Raw genomic sequence first — 21817 nt, 5'->3', positions numbered from 1 at the left:
ACATAATTACTTAATCCAGTTTAATAAGAATTTGTTATACAATGGAAATGCATTAACATTTCAAAACAGACCAACATTTCTGAATCTGGGTCCATATTAGAGCATGACCGATAAAGGATTTTGAAGGTCGATACCGATACAAATATTTGATGATTTAAAAATCAGATATTCGGATATATATTTAAAAAAAATATATATATGAATATATGAAACTTAAAGTCCTTTGAACAAAAAGACAACCACAAAAAAAAAAAAATCAGTGTGGCCAACAGGAACGTTGTAGATCGCCCTCTGGTGGACAAACTATGCAACGCCAACACTCATAACATGGTTGAAGGGTGTTTCGTCCGTTTTTATTAAATTTTTTTAATATTCAATTATCAGAATCATTTGTCATTTGTCATTATAAATGATTCTGATGAATGAATATTTTATAAAATTTAAAAAAAAAAGGGAATGCCGATACTGATAGTTTGGAAAATGCCTAATATCAGCCGATAATAATCGGCCCGCCGTCATATCGGTCGGGCTCTAGTCCGTATATACAGTATGTGTGTGGTTTGCAGCTTGCTGTAGATTTTAGGAGGTGCTGGCTGACTGTCCTCGTTTAGTTAACTGAGCTGCAGTGAGAGCACACTGAGGAGAAGCAGAGGTTTGACGCAGATGGGAACAGACACCTGGCTCTCTGGAGTGGCCGGGAGCAGGACTGGAGCCATGGCCAGTTATGGATATGAGTACATGTTTGGATAAACCTTGTCCAACATTTGTCAAGTTACAGCTTGCTCATCAACTCTCTGTGTTTCATTGATACCAGTTAACAAGAAATGTAGAATTTTAACTATTTTGCTATTTCTGAAGTACTGTAGATTATACTGTGCTACAAAGAAGCTGTTTCACACTTACAACAAAAATGTAAATTGACACTGAAACCATTCAAGTCCGTGTACTGCGAGCATCATAAAAGGATTACCCCTTGTTCAAGCTAAGCAACACTTCTTGCTTAATCCAAACATTTTTTTACCATTAACTGTATTCCTCTGTTACTTAAATCAAGTCATTTTTGGCACAAGGCTTCTGTTTCCAGACAAGTATGAGTTATGAGATATTTCCAATCACACATGTAATAGCTTACAGCTCAGTTCAGCTTCATTATGTACTTAATTTTGAAATAAAACAGCAAATTAAATTGGATTGCGATACAGTCAAAAAAATTTTTTATATTTGATCTTCAAGCAATGCTTATTCTACGGAAATTAATTTTATAACTGTCTGTGTATATAATGGGCAGAAAACACAATAATGTTAAACATGAATGCAGAGCCAACATACAGTGAATAGGTTTGTAGTTTATAAAAAAATAAAATAAAAAATAAGCCTAGTCCAAGCACATGATGCAGAACACATCACTGAGACGACTTTGAACTCAACGCACACATATACGCTCTGAATAGTTCGATTCTTTTCAGACAGAAAAGCGAGCAAGGTGAGTGGTATTTCTTTAAAGAAATAACAGTAGTTATGGTAATGGTTTTAGATAATGTTCACATCAAGGCACCGTGTGAGAAAAATTAATTGTAATGCATGTTAAACATTTCTGAAGTATTTCATGAAGTGTTTATTTTGTCAAAATGGTGGTAGGGTGGAGATGAAACTGAGGAAAGCATTATACTGTAGAGGGTTGGGGAGAAATGATGAGGATAAAGTGGATGCTTGACCTGCCCTGCTAGCTTGTGACCCTTAGCACAGAGCTGGAATAATATTCTTCCCAGGAGGACACTGAGCACACAGCTCTGCACTGTGCGTTTCCTCCTACCAGTAAAATCTAATAAATGAGAGCAAGGTAAGGGGAGCGAAAATATGTCCAAACAATATTAAATGCTTAAGACATTGCAGCCATGTTTTTAAGGGTACATTTTAACCTTTAGTTAACCAATAGACAGTAACAGCGGTTAAGAGATACAGTATTGGTTTCATTATGTACGCACCCATGCCAGGAGATACAGTACATGCATGGGCTGAACACGTCATTAAAAATCCAAGCCCGTGAGAGTCCATCCTCAGCTTGAGTTGAGAATAACCATCTGTTTGCACATAACTGCAGCTCATTCTTTGTAGGTGGGCCTATTAGAAATGGAATGTGTGAGACTTTAGTCCTTTGCGCACATTTCTCAGCCAAACCGAAGGACTGAAGTTTCTGCCCTTCTTCAAGTATACATTACACAGACACTCCTGCCTGACCTAAGATTAACCTCTGCAGGAGTGACCTCCAGCTCAGGGGTCAATAGGTTGATGAAATCATTGTGATTATGATCAGAGGTCTGATCTGAAAAATAAAAGGGTGTAGTAGGTGATTTTTGTGTGTATATCCTTAAGGCAATGATGCTGCGTATTCAAATCCTAACAAAAGCACACACAAGCACACTAAACTCGTGCAAACAGGCCCAAATCTCCAGCAAAGCTTGGCCATGATTACACAGTGATGTCATTCTAAAAGAATGTTAGTTTGACCACATATCAACCACTAATAACTTCCCTTGTGGTGAAAGACTGATGTAAAATTAAGCTTTAGGCCGTAAAGAAAAGACTTTAAAACAGCAGTTATTGTCACTTATATAAAATCACGTTTACACATTCACAACATGGGGACTCGCGTCTCATTAGGTGACAAAAAGCTGGTTGCCACAAGGTAAATCATTACATTGTAGGGTTAAGACTAGGTTTTTGCAATACTCAAGGTAGTTTGCTTGAGTGTCAGTCTTGTAATCTCTAGTAAGGACCGGTTTTGGATCCCAAAGTTAGGGTTAGTGTTGGGGCTAGGCATGTAGCGGTTAAAATCAAGGCTACAGTAAATTGCCATGAAATGCAGGTAAGTCAGTCTTTCAACGTCACCAAATCATGTGTGTGTGTGTGTGTATCCATTTACATGCATGTGAAAGGAGTCCACATTAGCTGCACCATTATGTAGTCCTTTGACCCCTTTCTCATTTAACCTTAAATCATAATCGCCTTAATCTAAATGAGTTTGGAGTTTCAATAGGATACTGAAATTTACAAAAATAAATGATACAACTAAGACAAACTTAATATTCTGTTCCCCAGATTATCACCATCATTACTTGCCAATTTACTTAGATTTTTAAGATTTTGTCATTTGTATTGCTGTATTTTGGCACAGCAGTTTATACAGTTCAGTAGTTGAAAGCTGCCTCAGGGTCTTTATGCATTTCTCTGTCCAGTATCGTCCTCTATTGCACCCGTCAGTGTAACATCATCGACTGTAGGCTATCATATTAGCCTGTCTAATATCACCATGACTGTCACATTCCCTTGACTGCCTCTTATATTAGTCATGGACTGCTTGCTTTAGAAATACATTTATATTTACATCCAACTTCATTTTAAATCATTCTTTATTTCTCTCACAGTACAGTCCTGCTGTGAATGACTAGTCATTCACAGCTGTATTAATAATATTTCTGAATTGTTTTAGGTCCTCAAACACCACTAATGACACTGCTAACTTTGTGTGTTGATTTCTGACAGCAAGACTTGAGGCTTTGCAGTGTGAAATTCTTCTTTTTGGTGATATTTATGTGAGTGAAACTTGCCCACAAATGTAGCGGAAAAGGTAGCCGTAAATGGCCAATTTAGGGGCACTGATTATGCCAATGATGACATCTCACAAATGCATACCTCTTCATGTGCAGACATCACTCATCAAGCTGAAATTATTAAATTTACAATAAGTTTGTGAAGTTAAGAGAGTTTGCAACCCCCGTACGATCAAACCTCACAGTAAGAGAGATTTAGGCTAACAATACAAAACCGCTCTCCCACGAGGCCCAATTGCCATTAATTGACTGGATGTAAGCACAGGAAGTGCTGATGTTTTCAGTTTATTCCAGAGAGGTTCATTTTCCTCTGTGGGTCGAGGTCTTAACCTTCTTTTGGTATGCTGAGTCAGTATACTTTTAGACTACAGCACAGCTGTACAAACCAACCTACCTTCAGAGCAACAAGAAGTTTAAGAAAAAATGCATGAGCTAAAATACATGGGAAGAGGCTCTTTTAACAGGTCTACAAAATATAAACAGATGATGGATATATTCATTTGTTTACTGGAATTATTCATAATTATGCGATTGCCCTTGACCAAGATGCTGGCCTCAGAACTGCAGTCTCCATGCAGAGTATCTAATGCAAAGGACGGATTTCCCCAAGGGGATTAATAAAGTGTAACTTACTTATTATATTACCATTCTAAAAATATAGTACAAAGCAAAGTCACATTGCAGATAGCGCAGTAAAATATATTTAGCAGCAAGCAAAAACATGGGCTGGCATTGACGGCTAGTATTTTCTCAGTAAAACACACTGATGTCAAAATTATAAGCAACGTTACCTTACCTTTTTGCAAACGACACAAATGCCCAATTTCAAATCTGCATAATTGGCAAACTCATTTTGCAGTGTTGAAAGAATGATTGATGACTAAAACTCTGTATTTTAATTTTATATCTGGCCAGTGGCATTCGTTATCATATAAGGAAATCTAAACTCTGTAATTAAATATTCTCTGCCTATACTCTCGTAAACAGTAACTTGAGGTGCCAATCAGAACCCCAGGATGTAAGAAGATTTGTAAGACTATGAAAAACATGTTTCTATTATCCAATTGTATTATAATGTCGGTTTTTCTGAATTTGTCACCAAGTTTCTTCAAAAGTTCCTCTTCTTGTGAAATATTCTATAGCTTTCAGCCTTTAGGCCTCTGAAACTACCTTAAGAGAGGACATCGTTATTTGAATGAACGGTTCATTACTGTGCATGCAAATGCATTCAAGCGACTGGAAATAAGCATCACTTTGCATCAAAAAGATTTAAAACCACTCACTGCAACAATGGTCTAAATTATTTAAGCATTTCAGTTGTAGACTTAAAACAATCAGGTGTCTGAGAAATATGTAGTTAGCCCCATTTCTACACATAATGATCACAAGACAAGACATGTTTCAGCTGATTTCACTTCCCTGTGGCTAACAAATGGGTAAAAGCAGTACCGTTTTATATACAGTATCTTTCTTGTAAATTTCACAAAGCCACACCCTATTCCATTTATTTATCAGCATAAATCTAATAAGTAATACATTAAAAATAGAGCAAGAAAAATACTATTTGCCTGTCCTTTGTGGTAATCAGTCTGCACCATTACACACACACACACACACACACACACACACACACACACACACACACACACACCTAACTGTCATTCATCAAAAGTCAAGAGAAACATCTTACAGTTTTTCAAACCTATTGCATGGCTCCCTCTTGTGATGGAGCAACATCACATCCATTTATTTTAGATAATTTAAATCTGTGCAGTGACATCTTTTGAACGTTAGATGGCAGTAGCAGATGAGGGCTTGACAAACATAGCCTCAGTGCTGATGCTAATAGCACATGTTAAAAATACCAGTAAAATATACCGGAATCATGTTTCATGGTGGACATAATGTCACCAATATGACTGGCCTCAATATTAATCCAGTTAATTGTAATAGAGATATATTGGATTGATTAGATAAAAGTTGAACTGCTTTTAACAGCCTGTACTAATCATGTTCTAGTGACTGGGGCAGCTGAACAAATATCATTATCACCTGAGCAAAAAAGCTCTTATTCTTTATGCTGTTTCAAATTATTTCCATGAATATAATTCCTTATTTTGCCCAAAATGTGATGAAATAGCTCTCCAATTCACTTCTACTTTATGGTTGTAATGTAAACAGTTGTTTACTCAACACATAAGTTTGGCAATATATGTTTCTTCACCGTACCTCACACATTGTAATTTTAAGGCATCACAAGATTACCTTTGTTGTGATATTGATAACTTGTGAAACAAAAGAATTACACTTTAATTGGCTCCAGATCCCCTAGTAGTAAACTAAGCACTTGGGTGGCATGGCTTTTAGACCTCAATGTCTCAATTTAAGTTAAAATCCTCCACTACTGGAGGAGGATATTGCTTTGAAGTGGGATTAACATGAATGGGCAGTGGGGGTTAGAGGTGGCAGGTCTGGTGGTAGTGGAGAGACCACTCATGAGGTTACCACATTTTTCTCCTTGTGTGTTATGTACAAACAACATTTGATGAGTTTAACATCATATTTTAGTGAGAAAGAATACTATCCCAGACTTAGTTAAATTAGGCATTAAGAATAGAATTTAAACAAAAACTATTCTAGCAGCCAGTCTGTAAATACTCCCACTCTGACTTTGAAGTGAGTATGACAAATGACTACCCTAAGAGCCTTATCTGTTCTGAGACTTGAACTCAGCTACACTCTCATGACACCACTGATCCTTACGCATTTGTTTTGGGGATCAGGTGTCACCTCTCAGAAATCATTATTAATAAAACACAGTGCCTCTCAACCAGCATTAATCAATCATCTCTGAGACACAGCAAAGCCTCTGGATCAAGATGGGTCAGTGCGGGGGAAAGGCATCTGTCCCAGCTGCTGGGCCACACACAGTCTGCTTCTGTTGTAGCCAGTGTTTACAACCCACCAGAGGGCAATGTTTGGTACTAACAGTTCATATAACAGAGATAATGCTAATGCTCAATGATAGCGTATGATTTCTAAAGTATGCAGTAATAGTTACTCACTCTGTGGGAGGGTTGAGGTCCTCTGACTTGGTCTCAAAGAACTTGAGGACCTCCTCACTTTGGGAAAGGTGGGAGGGAAGCTTCATCAGAGCCTGTAGGCAAGAAGGGAGGGAGAAAGCTACTGGATGCGACAAAAAACAAATTAAAAAGACTGCAGGTGGTGTTAAAAGTGCTGGAGTGTGGTTTTGGAATTACGAGTAACCAGCTCATAACACTTAGTCATTGCACAGTCAGTCAGATGAGAAGACCAAGCGGAGGTGTGGAGGGTGTGGAGGGTGTGGAGGGGAAGGAAGAAGGCTCTGAGCCCGGAGCGAGGGTTAAGACAAAGGAAAACACATAGAGGTGATATAGTATAACAGCCACTGTCTCAGCTGCATAGACATTCAAAATGAGATACTTCAGCCTACTGCACTTGAATCAGAAAAGACATTCTAAAAGTAACAAAATCTAAAAAGAAATCTTTAAGCTTCTTGCCTTTACAGCTAATCGTGCTTAGTTCCTCTATATGAAAACTGCTGCCACACTGCAACGCACCTGCCCCACATTCCCATCTCTGACCTAATGAATATAAGAGGGTCAGGTAGCCATCTGCACTTACAACGACACTTTAAATCTGCTGATTCATTCTTATTCTTTGTATTCCGTTTTACCCCTGTGTGCCCCCATTTCCCTCGTTTCCTTTATAGGCTGCCTATTTACATTGGTGACAGGAAATGACCAGTGCAGATAGAGCCGTTGCTTTCCTGTTGAGGCTGGTGGGGGAGATAAATGTTGAGGCCTGCCTTGAAAATGCTCTGGCAAATGTACAGGGAGTAGAGCAATGACATAGATAAAGTGCTCTTCCAACCAACACATACACCAAACATGAGTAGTCAACATTTACTTTCCAAGAAGATGTATTGTGTTAACAGCAGACAGAGTGATACTATGGACTCAAAGAGGACATTAAGAGACATGCAGCCTTTGTCTTACTTTGCAGTAATTATCCAGGTGTTTCAGCCTTTTGACGGCTACATCTCTTATGTGACTTCGGCGAAATAAGACTTTACCTGAGGAAAAACAGCACCGTCAGTTGTACATACATCTATCAAAACGTATTTATTAAAAGGCTTGCTATTTGTAATGCATTTATAAAAACACCAACATGTCATGGAAGATCCCTCCCCAGCCGAGTGGATTCAGATGATTATTGTGCTATATATATATATATATATATATATATATATATATATATATATATATATATATATATATATATATATATATATATATATATATATAAAGTATGTGTGGTATTTCAATTCTAGATGTACTGTAGATTTGGGTGGAACATTTAAAATAACAGCATTTAGTACAGCTTCTTGTGACATGTGATGTTTACAACACAGAGGCTGTATATTTACCCAATGATCAATTCATATTCACCATGTGAAGTCCAGCTGTAAGAAGATAGTGTTTCCCTTCATTTGAACGACATGACATACTAAAGAAAAAGTAGCATACTTTGTGATTTAAATATTTAATGATACAGGCTTGATTCTAAAAACAGAAGAACCCCAAAGAGTCTTCTAATCCATTAATAGAGAGCAGTTAAAAAGTTACTAATCCTCACTTTATAACTCCTAGGAGACTGACTGCTAATAACAGGGTCTAAATGCATGAAGCCCCACTGTTTGTTGTGTGTAAGAGAATACAGTCCACCCCACGCTGGCTTACAGAAAGATCAAAACAGCAGTGGTCAGGCTTGAGCAGTACAGCTTGCCTAACAAAGGATCTCTTCACTGCTCTCCTCTGCTCTGGCCCACAATGAGTTTCAGATTAGACAAATCCCTCTCTGCTACCCTCCCACTGCCATGGCAGACCACAAATTGATTTAGCTTGGGTGGAGTATGGCAGTTAATAAAACCATGCAATGTGGTGGGCCGTTCTATGGAGTATGTAGACGTGCCAACAAACAGCGGTTGTGCATGAAAATGTCTGAAGGCTTTTGTTTAAATACTGCAGTCTCTTGGATACATCTAAAATTGAGGTGTCAGGGATAGAGTGTTGTGCATGCTATAATGCATTGTGTTTATCACCTGGCAAAAAGGGAATAATCCTCTTTTTGGGGTCCTTCTGTCCTCCTTCAATTGGGAATTTGTCGAGGATTCGCATCTGCAAACGTGAGTGAGAAAGTAAAGCGTGTCACAAACATGAGTGCAGCAAAACATGCCTTTTGGAAAGAAAAAAAAAAAAATGACACGTGATAATGTAAATGGCAAGCAATAATTATCTTTATTGCTTACCGTTTGATGGCTAAACCACAAACAGGAACAGCTGACCTTTTTGTCACGGTACATGAGGTCACCATCGGGTGTAATTACATATTGTCTGAAAAGCTACTGTGTCGTGAAAATACACTTTGATCTCTGGGGCAGAAGCCAAGGTTATATCCCCCACATTTATCTGAAAAAAGCAAGTTTAACTTAAGGAGCTTAAAAAGCCACAAGAGGAGATAGTGAACACTTTGATGTTAACACTTGATACATTGGATCATTTCCAGGATCCATCTATTGAGACATAAAGGGTCAAACAGACAAGAAATAGATACAAAGCATGCTGTGTTAAGTATTTTATGACAGCTTACAACTATTTCCTTCTATGTGTAGCAGTTTGTAACTGTCTGAGTATGGGTCTACTCGGATATACGTATGTATGTGTGTATCTGTCCCATGTGCACAAAGAACATGCTGTGTTGTGAATGATGTATGGGGTTGTTTTGTTGAGTGATGAAAAAAGCATGCATTGCAAATGTGTTAAGTATGTGTCTTCATGTGTCTGTATCACAGATAAGAGTTTCTGATTGTCTCTTTAAATAAATCACAATACCATAAACGCACGAGAGCATCCTATAGTAAGGGCAAGCTCAATATCCAGATGCAGCCCTGCTTTTGTCCGTTCTGCTTTGCCTTGTTCCAGATGTGCTCTGTTAAACAGCAAAAACTGAGCGTCAAGCTAAAGCATGCTCAACTGGGAGGAGGAGACCGGGAGACTAGTCTTGGTCTAAACCGGGCCAAGAAGAACCAGGTGGACAAACAGAATCAAGCTTAAATGGCAAAGTGGGATCCGCCATGTCTGGGCCTGTAGGAGTTGTTTGTAGGACTTCTCCAGTAAGAGGTGGTTTGGTTTCTCTTGTGGTTTTTTCCTTTTTTGCACTCATCTGGTGCCTTTGCTGAATCCTTAGGTTTCTCTCAGGGCATGGCATTTTCCCCTCCTCCGAAATATAAACAGCTAACAAAAAATGGTTTCTTTTGAAGAGGCCAGCCATCATTATTGTGTTTTAAGGGCAAAGTAAAAGGGCTGAGTATAAAGAACAGCTCCGGTTAACCACACCTGCACACAAACACGTCTGGTGTAATCAGAAATCTTACCATGAGTTTTATGCTCCTAAAACTGAAAAGGCAAGACATCAAATGTGCCTTTAGAATACAAGGCAATAATACAATTTCACAGTAAGGGCTGCAATTTCCATTTTTGTTTTTCTAAACTGTATTGTTTGTCTGACACACCAAGCTGCACACTCATCATGTTATCAGCCTCCCAGCTGGATGCAGCCGTATACTCCCTCTAAGATGGAATTGTTCACCTTCAGACACCACCTCGGCTGACAGAGAGGCGTCTCATCCAGAAGCGATGATGACATAACCCCTTGGGGACCTGCCTGGATACACTCACAGCTCTACAGGACAGGTGTGAAAGCCGCTTCTATGGCAACAGCCGGACAACTTGGAACAAAACTCTAAAGGGAAAACATTTCTCGCATTTCAGGGACTTGGCCCCGAGATGTTGTATTTACTTTATATTGCCATCGTAAACTTCAGTGTATTAAGCTGCAGTGTCCGCTAAGTGTTCCCATTGGGAAAATGAACCATGTAGCAACAGGTGCTATGATGTAATCACATTTCCCAGTCTCTTTTTTCACACTTGATAATCATTGCTGTGAAAAAATGCCAGAGAAAGAAAGCACAATAAACAGTCAATCATCTCTATTTTGGCATCATGACGTTATGAACATGAATTATGGTGACAGGAGGAACCCAAACAGGTTCTGAACACTGTTATTATAATCATAGAAGCATTTAAACTGAATTGCACTCACAGGAGTGGAGCGGGAGGAACAGACAAAGAGACACTGCACTGTGCAGCAGACAAAGAAACTGTTCTGAGAGGAATCATAGACGGGGCGAGTTTGGAGGAATGTTTGAGTGGGAAAACAATCTGATTCCTTCTCTGGGTTGTTTTTTGACATCTACTTGACAGATGTTGACTGCAGAAAGATCATGATGCAACAGCCCTCTTGGTCAGAAACTGTCTCATATTTTTCATGTATGTTGTTACAAAAGCTGCATTGTTATCATTATCAGAAACAAGTAATATAAACTCGACGAATTGCTGCAACATTTAAAAGTGTTCAAATCTTTACAACTGATGGGCCCAACTGACTATATTATGTTTATTCATTAAATAAGGGAACCAATGTTACATTTACACAGCAAATAAGGGAACCAATTTTACACATCAAAGTGTGCTTACATTTGTGAAAATAAAGTGGTATGATGTCTTTTCTGGCTGTAGAGGGAGCTGCGTGAAGTCTGACCAGCTGCCGTAAGTGATGTCAATTGAGTCAGTGTTGGTTGGTTCTAAAGACTACAAAGTCTGAAAATGAAAAAAATCTGATGGCATGGGTTTAGAAAGAAGTGAGCATACCAGACCTCTGTAGTCTGCTCCTTATCTTTGCTTAAAGGGAAGAAGCTCGAGGCTACATTAGCCGCTATACAACACACCCAAATCTCAAACTGAACTGTCAGCAGTTCAGTTGCATTGTGGGTAATGTAGGCCTCAGGTTTTGACAAAGAACAAGAAAGCATGTAATAAAAATATGACATCTCTGGTTCTGCTGCATCGATTTTTATACTTAAAACTGTCCATGAGTCAGACAGCATTTTACTGTAGGAAAAATCCTGTAGCTAAAATCGGTGAAGTACTCTTCGAAATAATCTTTAGACAGTTTTCAGCCATTAGTTTGTCTTCCCTCATATTCCTGCAGAGTTGTCCAGGTTTGACAACAGTTTAAGAAAAATAATCTTGTTCCATCTTGTGTCAGGACTGTAGGCCAGACAAATTATAATCTAGACAGAGTAGAGCTGACCTTAGTCCAACTCCTCAATCCAAAAATAATGACAACTAAGGAATTTTTGGAGAAGTTTCTGTCCAAAAGGAAACCAGGCAAGCTTGCACACTCCACAATCCCCCTGAGGAAAGCTGTGACCCATGTGCTCTGTCCACTGTGGTTCAAGGGTGTGTGTGGGTGGGTGTGTGTGTGTGTGTGTGTGTGGGGGGGAGACCTCACGCCTTCTCTTTGACGGTAAACTCTGTTTGACACACTGACCAATTTTGCTCACGTCAAACATACGCAAATCAAAAACACTTCCCTTTGACACCATAAACAGCATTCGGTTAAACCCAGGCTCAGCAGTATACAGCATAAAATCAATGTCTTTAAAACAAGGAATCTATGTGCTTATCTCTGAACATGCATTACATAGACTTCACTTTAGATCAGCAGAAATGACAAAGTGAAGGAATCAGGTAAAAAGGAGATCCTGATAATTTATGATAATGGCTTCCCAGAGGAACAGTTATGAGCTATGTTTAGTGCACTGGAGAGGCTTAAAACATTAGCAGAGAGTGCACTTTTGGAGATCCATTTGGTAAGGAAAATGGATACCTCATCTTTAAAATCCAAAACAGCAAAGCGAGGGGTTTTACATGACCAGCTGTACAGTGCTAGCTGATGTTGGACATAATATGAATAATAGGCCACTGCTTAAAAGGCGTTCTTGTTCTGTGACCTTACTTAGCTTTTCTGAATTCTGAATTAATGGTTATCCGATGAGATCATGGTCACATTTGTCAGGCCAAGGGTGTCAAATGCATTTTTTTCTCTGTCTGCTTCTAGCGAACATAAACCATGCAATTGTGCTACACAGGCAGAGAGCTGTGCAGAGTTGGAGGAAGATCGTTGGTGTCAGTTGGCAGAAACAAACAAAAACTCAATTTCTGCCAGGAGAAAAGACAACTATTTTAATACAGGCGGTATAAAAGTGAGACTATAGGTAGACTCGACATTATTGAAATCATAAGGAGATATGCAGCAGTTAAATAGCTGGCTTATCTAAACTTCCAAGGACTAGCATTTTCCTTTCAGTCTTTGAATCCAAGCCTCCAAAACTGTTCATTACCCAAACCCTTTCCTGACCACAACTTCCTCCTTATTTCATCCAATGCATTCTGGGATTGGTCCTTGCATTACCTATACTACCTCCTCCTTCTATAGGAATCTTAAAAGTAACTGTTTGTAATTATTCACTATGTTTTAATAATGGTGGAATTCTTTTAAAAGACCTATTGACATGCTTGACGTACATCTTACCAAGTAGTGAGAAGATGCTTTCGTCTTCTTTTACACCTGCTCAATCCAACACTTAATCATAAACTGTCTGCAACTTGTAGTGTGCTTCACTCTAGACACTTCATCTTTCACCTATATGACTATGTTTATACAAGAACAAATAAAACACCCTATCTCCACCCAATTTTGTATGGACAGCTGCAGACTGTTGTTCTTCACGGATTACATTGGCCTGACGAACACACCCCGGCAGCAGGGATCTATGGACAAGACTAATGTTTACAGAGACAGTAGAGAAGCTCTGTTTCCATCAAACGGACCAGGGCAAAATTTTCCTGGCTATTAGCAAGAGACCAGAGAACAAAGGGTTTCCTCTGCTGCCTCCAATACAGCCAGCCCACCAGAGCCACAGCTTTGGAGAGTGAAGTCTGGCAGAGAGGGCTATTAGAGAGCAGCCAGAGACAGTCTTTTACAAGAAAAATGCTTGATAAGGTATGCAATGATATAGGTTTAAACCCTTCACATTGTTGCTACGTAGATGTTTCAATCTTTCTAACAAACAAACGATATATAGACAATGCAGCCCTGTGTGGTTAAAAATGTAAACTTGAATCACCATTAGGAAATGCAGAAATTTCACTGGAGGCTACTGGATCCCGAAAAAAACTCCTAAGGCATAACTTTGCCCCATGCTGTACTCTGACTGAGGTCGTGTTTTCTTCCTGCATCTGCTGACTGGATTTCCCCTATTTCCCTTTTTCCAAGCCGGCTCCAGTAGTCTTAAATGAGACCTTTCACAGAGCATACTGCCTTCAAGCAGCTGAACAGAAAAACGCGGCAAAAGGTCGAAAACTGACCTCACAGAGTTTAATATGAAGAAGACATATCCAGGCCATTTTCAACACACAATACAACCATGTATTACATGAGAGTAGACGTATTTAGTTAATGTTCCAGTATAACATACCTGTAGGTCAAAGAACTTGCTGTATCTCCTGTAGATGACATGGGAAGTGGAGTCTGAGTAAGTGACGTTGATGAGGTACACCTAGTGAGAGATGCACAAACAAAAGAGGCCCATTAGGAGCAAAGTCACTTTGTCAAAAGCACCATGGCAACGCTTTAGCTTGCCTTGCCCTAATGACATAAAGTGCATCCCCTCCTGAGTTAACTTCAAGAGGTCGTCGAAGGTCAAATAAACTCATTAAGTTTGTCTGTTACAAATCGGAAAAACATCAGGGGTCAATGAGAGGGCCAAAAGATTTCAAGTATTATGTCATTAAAACCATTCATAATGAATGACGTGTGTTTTTCAGTGGTTTTAAAATATTTAAAAAGTTTAAGTATACATTTTCCTAATCATTCTGCAGTGCTGAAAACAAAAAGCTATGAGGCTGTCTTTTCTGGTCTGCAAACTTATATCGTGCATATACAAAATTGCATTTTAGTGCCTTGTGTAACTAACAACTTTGCATTTTGCTTTTACAATGTCCATCTGAGTCCACGGTCTGAAGAAACAAAATGATGCTCCCATTATGTCAACAACTTCCAGCACTTATATCTATCACCAGGAATAATGACAGGGACGACATGTTTACTAATAAAGGAGCTGAAATGGGAATATCATTTCCTTGGCAGACATCAGTCATTTACAGAACAAAACACTGTTGCCGGCCTTTTTCCCAAAATAAATTCTCTATTTGCCTCAACAACAAAGGGCCCACAAACAATTGTGCACGCCCTGAGATTCGGAAACAGATGGCTGCACCTAAAGCATTTCCATCTAAGCGCATGGCACAGAGTGTTTACAAAAGCAGCATTGTCACATATGGTGGCAATCTACAAGGACATCAGTTACTAGTTTGAAATGCAGTCTTTAGTCTGCACACAGTTCATTACCGAAAGAGTGTGCAACAAGGCGGGACAAGCTCTTCAGCAGCTCGCTAATTAGATACAGACGGCATGACCAAACACACTGAATTTAGGCAACAGCATGGCTTAAAGCTAGGGTGTGTGAGGTCAAGATACATCCCAAAAGAACCATGAATAATACAATTTGACAATATAAGTCATGCTACAGAAAACAATCTGAGATTAACAGAGTTAATCAATGTGTAATTTGTATGCAACACATAAGCGTAACACCAGAATTTAATGGTGATGGTTGCAACCAACATTACTGATATCTCATAACAAGCCTATTGTAATTCCATGCAAGCTGATTACATTCTTTACAGCAGATTCAAAGCAAGTAATCACAATGACTGATGGTAATATATAGCTGACAAGAACATGTTTAACTCTTGTAAATATTAAAGTCAGTATTTAACAAGGGTGTTCAGGCAGTAAACTGCACAAGCTGAAGACTTGCCATTGGATTTCATCTCTCCTGAAATAATCCCCCTCTTGCAATGTATGTAAACAAGGATTAGTTGCCATGCACTCTCTAGCTCCAGTGCCATGAGTCCCTGGAAGGAAGTCACACTTGAACAGTGGAGACAAAAGACAAAGGGTGGCTTCTTTCCTCTCTCAAACAGGATAAGCATGTTCAGTTGCTTAGCTCATAGATAATGAGATTTAATTTTGTTTTCCCTCTTCTTCTCTCGTTGGGACTTTCCAGTCAACCCTCACCTCCGGCTTCCATCCCAAGGGAAAGTGTGTGCCCTATGTTTAGTGCCCTCGGGAAGTCTCCCTCAGCAGGAGATGGATGATGCAATTGATCCTAACTCTCAGATTAATTAATCCAATTCTACCTGATGGACTAATAGATTTTTGCAGTCCCGCTGAGAAATGGATCATGGCTCATTGGATTTGATTACTTAAGTCAGTAAGATAACACCAAGCCCTGACCATGGAGTCAGATAAAACCAGGAGTCTACAGCCACACTAGCATATTTGACCCACCACTTTCTCTATTCATGCAGTTTAGCACTGAGTATCTTCTCTTCTGTCTTTATGCTAAAGCTAAGAAACTTGCTAAAACTTCTGGTCTCAGAAATAATGGAGCAACACAAAATGTATGTCTTGGGTTTTCTGGTTTTGTTTTAGTGTTTCTAATATTTGAGAAGGCAAACAATATGAGTAGCTGACAGACAGCGAGTGAATTAGAGGGCGAGTCCCAAGAGTTTGGTTGTTTGGTCCGCACCAGTTGGAATGATCTTTCACACTTCCCCCCCGTCTGTATCGATGACGTTTCATTTATGGGATAGTTTCGGTGCCGCCGAAAGTTCCGCTGGATGTCCGTCATCTTCCATTTTCTTTGTGTTGGCATTCTAAACTCTGGTCGATTTATGAGGACTATTGTTAATGGCTCCTCAGATCTCTGCAGGGTAAATCCAGACAGCTAGCTAGACTATCTGTTGAATTTTCTTGAGTTTTCTGTTGCACGACTAAAACTACTTTTGAATGTACACGTTCCACCAAAACAAGTTCCTTCCCGAGGCAATTTTGTAAAGGCACAGTTGCTGCGTCCGCTGCAAGACGATTGTGATTGGTTTAAAGAAATGCCAATAAACCAGAGCACATTTTTCTCCTATCCAGGAATGGTGTGTGGACTAGCCAGACCTTCCTCCGCAGCGCTGTGGAGGTAGGTCTGGCAATGCAGAATACAGTACCCCAAACAAACCGGACTATTCCATGAAACACTCCAGGGTTTGGTTAAAACGGACAAAACGGCTCAGGTGAAAAAGCAACCTAAGGTTGCTGCTATATGGTAATGATGATGTATTTGCCAACACAGGCAACATGGTTGAGTATCTCCAAAGCCTCAAGGATAATGATGGAAGCAAGCACCTTTTCACTGGCTATATGGTAAATTATTCAAATCCCATTTGATCGTCAGACACCAAGTACATTGTACCAGTTTAGGTATAGGAGTTAGACACATATCCCCACATGCCCCCCCCTACAGCAGTGGTGTGGGCTTCTTCCTGTCTGTCCACATAGCTTGGTCATATAGTATTGCTCCCATTGACAATGCTTACATGTGTCTGGCCAAAGCAGGAATAAGTCCTATCCCTCTCGCAATATCCTAGATGTATATGACCCATACTATTTTAAAGAACCTGGAAAAATCACTTTGGTCCATTTGGATGCTGGTGTGGCCCTATTTTATACAGTCTACGGTGTGGCCTCTACTCTTCTATACCATTGCTGGCTTAAGATACAGCTGTTTAGTCCCCTGCCAGGGCTCTGCCTGCCAGCTGCTGTCAGTCAAACACAGACATTGGCATGCCCCTAGAACCACCAAAGACAGCATTTCTGACATTTTACCTTTTTCCCCTTTAAATAATAAAAACTATACTGACAATAAAGTTGACAATAATTATGACTGCAAAAGGGATGACTAAATAAGTAACATTAAATATGTAAAAACCTAATAAAAACGATTCATCCATGCTCAATGCACCCTGGGTGCATGCCAGGATAGGATACTAGGATACTATCCAAATGTGCATTATTTATCACATTTACGCTGTTGCCTCATTATTTTGGCTTGTTCGTTCCACGTTAGTATTATGTACCAGCAAAGTAACAGTCAGGAAACGGTAGATGCTAGATCAGATCCGCTAGATGTGTCGATGTCACAGGACGTGCCTCGTGGCCCTTATCCTGCCTCTGACTGGCTTACCCTGGTATTCTAACCCTAACCAATTCCCACTCCCCATGCTTAAAGCTAACTACGTAGACCATTCTAGCAGATCCAATTTAGGATCTACCTCAGGAAAGTGACAGAATGTGCAACATTGCGGTTGAAAACACCAAAGAAGAAGAAAATGGTCAGGAAGACAGCCTCCAATTGGTCAACTCACCTGACAACATTCTCGGAGTCAAGATGGCCGAAATAACCGTTCAGTTGTGGATTTATCGTTCTGGAATTACTGTGCAGTAAATCTCTGTAAAGACACTGCAGTTCCAGGCTGGATAACAAAGCTAGGATCACACAGAAGACCTCTTTGGAAAGGCCCAGATGTTAGCTATCATGCTAAACAAGCAGAACGACGGTAGCTTGAAGCAATGCTAGGTATTAAACATTACGTAACTTTATTTATAGATTGATAATTATTGATTTATTGTACAAAGGCTGAGTAAAAAAAGCCTACAATCGCACAGAAGACCTTGTTTAAACAGTGCATATATCTGCTTCTAAAAAATACACTACACTGTATCCATCTTTAGATATTGAATATGACGTAATAAAACGTTTTCATAATAGAAAGTTCTGACTTTAATCTCAGAATTCTGACTTTTTTTTAATTAATTTATTTTTTTAAAAAGGTCAGAATTCTGAGAATAAAGTCAGAATTCTGAGATTAAATTCTGAGAATAAAGTCAGAATTCGGACTTTATTCTTAGAATTCGGACTTTATTCAATAAATGTTTTCACATGTGGCCCTAATCCTCTTCCATACAGGGCAAATCAATCAATTGGTGTTGAGATATTTGAGTCTGGACCAAAGTGGTAGAATCGACAGACCGTTAGCCATCCATAGAGCTGCTAGCATGGCCAGAATTTCAAGACATTGGTTTACAATGTTGTGGAGCCTACATTTGTGAAGTTAATAGCTACTTGAACAACAATTTGAGCAGAAACACAAAAAGAGGAGACAATGTACTTACATAGTGTTTGGAGGGATTCCTTCTCTTCTGCACGTCCACAACATTAACGTCAAGGACGGTTCGCAGCTGCATCTTGACAGACCAAATGGGATTTGCAACAAGAAATACTCTAATAAATGCTACAAAAGAAGACGCTCACCCATGAAAGCGTTATTGAATATGAAACACCACAAGGGCCTGTGAGGACTGTAATGTTGGTAAAAGGAGAGACTCCGCGCTCAGACTTTGGGTGCATCCATGAAACGATGGTGTCAGGCGGTCTCGGTGTTTCTGAACCATTGTGAAACATGACAACGCAATAAAACTGGCGTTCAATCAGTCTTCCCCTCCCTCAAGGAGGGCTGGACTGCCGCGGCAAAGTACGGACAGGAGCATTGTGTCAATGTAGGCTACGGGGCGGTCCCGCTTTGGCTGGCTGGACACACTACTGTCTGCACCGACCCTTGGAAGAAGTGATGTCAGACTGTTTGGGACTTGTTGTTTTGTTTCTTGTTTCTCACGTGTAACATAATATTGTGCACAACTATTATGCTAAAAACTATTGAGCGTTTGGAGAGAAAATTAGACAGCCTATAGGCATGCTGCAAGCACATTTTACTCTTCAATAAAAGTGGATGGAAAAGAGAATATTGCTGCCTTCAAATGGTCCTCCTTCCCAAGGCTATACAAAACGAAACCTTTTTGCTGGATATTTTTATTTATATAAAAAAAACTGTTCTGCTCTTTTGCAACATTTGTGACAATAAACTCTCAAAAGCTGCCTGTGATGTTGTATTTTTAACTTCAAGAAAACAGCTCGTATGCTTAACACGCATGAACAGCTACATATAAACCTACAATTGTCTGCTTAGCTGACAATCACATAACATAACACCGATTGTGCCGTTAATTTCAAAGACACTGCAGATTTCCGACAGCATTTAAACTCGGCATATGGCAAATGACTTTGCTTCCTCCTAGTGGCGGAGGCATGGACATGGATGTGAAGGCCTATAGGCTTTTTCCACAAAACAAAAATGTATCTCCTCCTTCTCCTAAAGGTGGTACATTTTGTATGTGTAAGTAGGCTACAGTTCTGAGGTACTTGTATTCTTGTTTAAATAGCCTATTTCATGGCTTTTCAGACTTCTACATTACAAAGGCAAATATTTTACTTGTTACTGCACTAGGCCTACATTTATTTGACAGATTCTGACAGACTGATTCAGATTTGAAACACTCTATCGGTTTATAAAATACGATCATTTGAATGTTCTACGCAACGGGTATAGGCTACATTTAAATAATGTAATGCCGCTACGGTGGCCCTGAAGTGCAAATCACAACAGCAAATAGAAAAACGCAACAGCAAATCATAAAACACAACAGCAAATAGGAAAACACGACAGCAAATATGAAAACACGACAGCAAATAGGAAAACATGACAGCAAATAGGAAAACACGACAGCAAACAGGAAAACACGACAGCAAATATGAAAACGCAACAGCAAATCATAAAACACAACGGCAAATAGGAAAACACGACAGCAAATATGAAAACACGACAGCAAATAGGAAAACATGACAGCAAACAGGAAAACACAACAGCAAACAGGAAAACACGACAGCAAATATGAAAATACAACAACAAATATGAAAACACGACAGCAAATATGAAAACACAACAGCAAATAGGAAAACACGACAGCAAATAGGAAAACACTTCAACAAATCATAAAACACAACGGCATTAACTTCTACCGGAAAAGGTAGGGCCTATCTAGCAGAGGACGGACCCTCCTGATTGGACAGATGGACTGTCTCTCTGTTAAAAGTAAAAAACTCCTTCCTGATAAAAAACAGACTGTCTGTCTAATCAGGAGGGTCCATCCTCTACTAGATAGGCCCTACCTTTTCCGGTAGAAGTTAATGCCGTTGTGTTTTATGAGTGTTTTCCTATTTGCTGTCGTGTTTTCATATCTGCTGTCGTGTTTTCCTATTTGTTGTCGTGTTTTCCTATTTGCTGTCGTGTTTTCATATTTGTTGTCGTGTTTTCATATTTGCTGTCGTGTTTTCATGTTTTCATATTTGCCGTCGTGTTTTCATATTTGCCGTCGTGTTTTCCTATTTGCCGTCGTGTTTTCATATTTGCTATCGTGTTTCCCTATTTTCTGTCGTGTTTTCCTATTTGCCGTTGTGTTTTCCTATTTGCCATTGTGTTTTCCTATTTGGCGTTGTGTTTTATGATTTGCTGTTGCGTTTTTCTATTTGCTGTTGTGATTTGCACTTCAGGGCCACCGTATACCTCAACTGAAAAGAAATTATCAAATTACTTTTACTTCTGATACTTGAGTACATGTTTGGTTATGACACTTCTGTAGGCCTACTTCCATAGATGGATGGATACTGCAGAACCTTTTATTCTAATTGATTATTTTTAGTAGCCTACATATTGCTGCATTTACTTAAGTAAGGGGTCTGCTCTTAACCTAACGTGATGTGTCCAGTTTCAAGTTACTAAAGAACGAAGCTACAAAAACTAAAAGTGAATGGGCTTGTATTATACAATAATTTATAATCCATCCAACAGTGAATTATGAGCAATCAGGGATCCTATAACGTTAGTACGGTAGCCCATTATTTTGTTGTAGCTTGAATAGTAATTGATATGGCTTGCCACTTACAGACCCACTTTTACTGTGAATTTTTTAAATAAAAGGCCAACTAAACTAAATCATAAGGTTATTCCCCTCACAAGACTATGACTGCTTACTCTGAATAAGTTGATATGTTAGCCTAACTAGCTACATCATCTGCTTTATAACATAATGTGGGCCTGAACAAAACAACTTCTACCATTCTGTTCCCTTTCCATGACGACAGGAACAAGTAGCGCGTGGTAGAGCCGTTCTAATACATTCATGGGTAGATCCTAGAGCCGAGGGGGCTGAGCCCGGCTGAGCCGCTACGTACGTCCTGCCGAGCAGATTCAGGAAACAGATACAGCTAACTAACTACGTCAAGTAACCGACAAAACCAACTGACAGCGGAAACATTTAACCTCCGAAGTAAAAGCTTAGTGAGTCTCTTG

General features: G+C 39.4%; 1 protein-coding gene across 4 annotated transcripts; it reads right to left on the bottom strand.

The window, feature by feature from the left end:
* Positions 1-6756: 6756 nt before the first annotated feature.
* LOC144532127 (SH3 and PX domain-containing protein 2A-like) lies at positions 6757-19224 on the bottom strand. 4 transcript variants are annotated; one of them, XR_013503310.1, is made up of 6 exons: positions 18747-19224; positions 14095-14175; positions 8755-8830; positions 8080-8159; positions 7649-7725; positions 6757-6768 (listed from the first exon to the last, which is right to left on the bottom strand). XR_013503310.1 is itself a non-coding variant. In XM_078272698.1 (5 exons), exons 1-5 carry the CDS (start codon positions 18816-18818, stop codon positions 7722-7724), a joined length of 291 nt encoding a protein of 96 aa, XP_078128824.1. In that variant the 5' UTR covers positions 18819-19222; the 3' UTR covers positions 7648-7721. The 4 variants fall into 4 exon arrangements, 2 of the variants coding, with proteins under 2 accessions (XP_078128824.1, XP_078128825.1); XR_013503311.1 differs by having other exon boundaries at positions 8080-8115; positions 18747-19209; XM_078272698.1 differs by lacking the exon at positions 6757-6768 and having other exon boundaries at positions 7648-7725; positions 8102-8159; positions 18747-19222.
* Positions 19225-21817: the final 2593 nt, after the last annotated feature.

The sequence above is a fragment of the Sander vitreus genome, chromosome 17 (assembly GCF_031162955.1).
Source record: "Sander vitreus isolate 19-12246 chromosome 17, sanVit1, whole genome shotgun sequence".
NCBI classification, from domain to species: Eukaryota; Metazoa; Chordata; class Actinopteri; order Perciformes; family Percidae; genus Sander; species Sander vitreus.
Note: the sequence above shows the minus strand (reverse complement) of the source record. Positions and strands in the feature narration are given on the sequence as shown.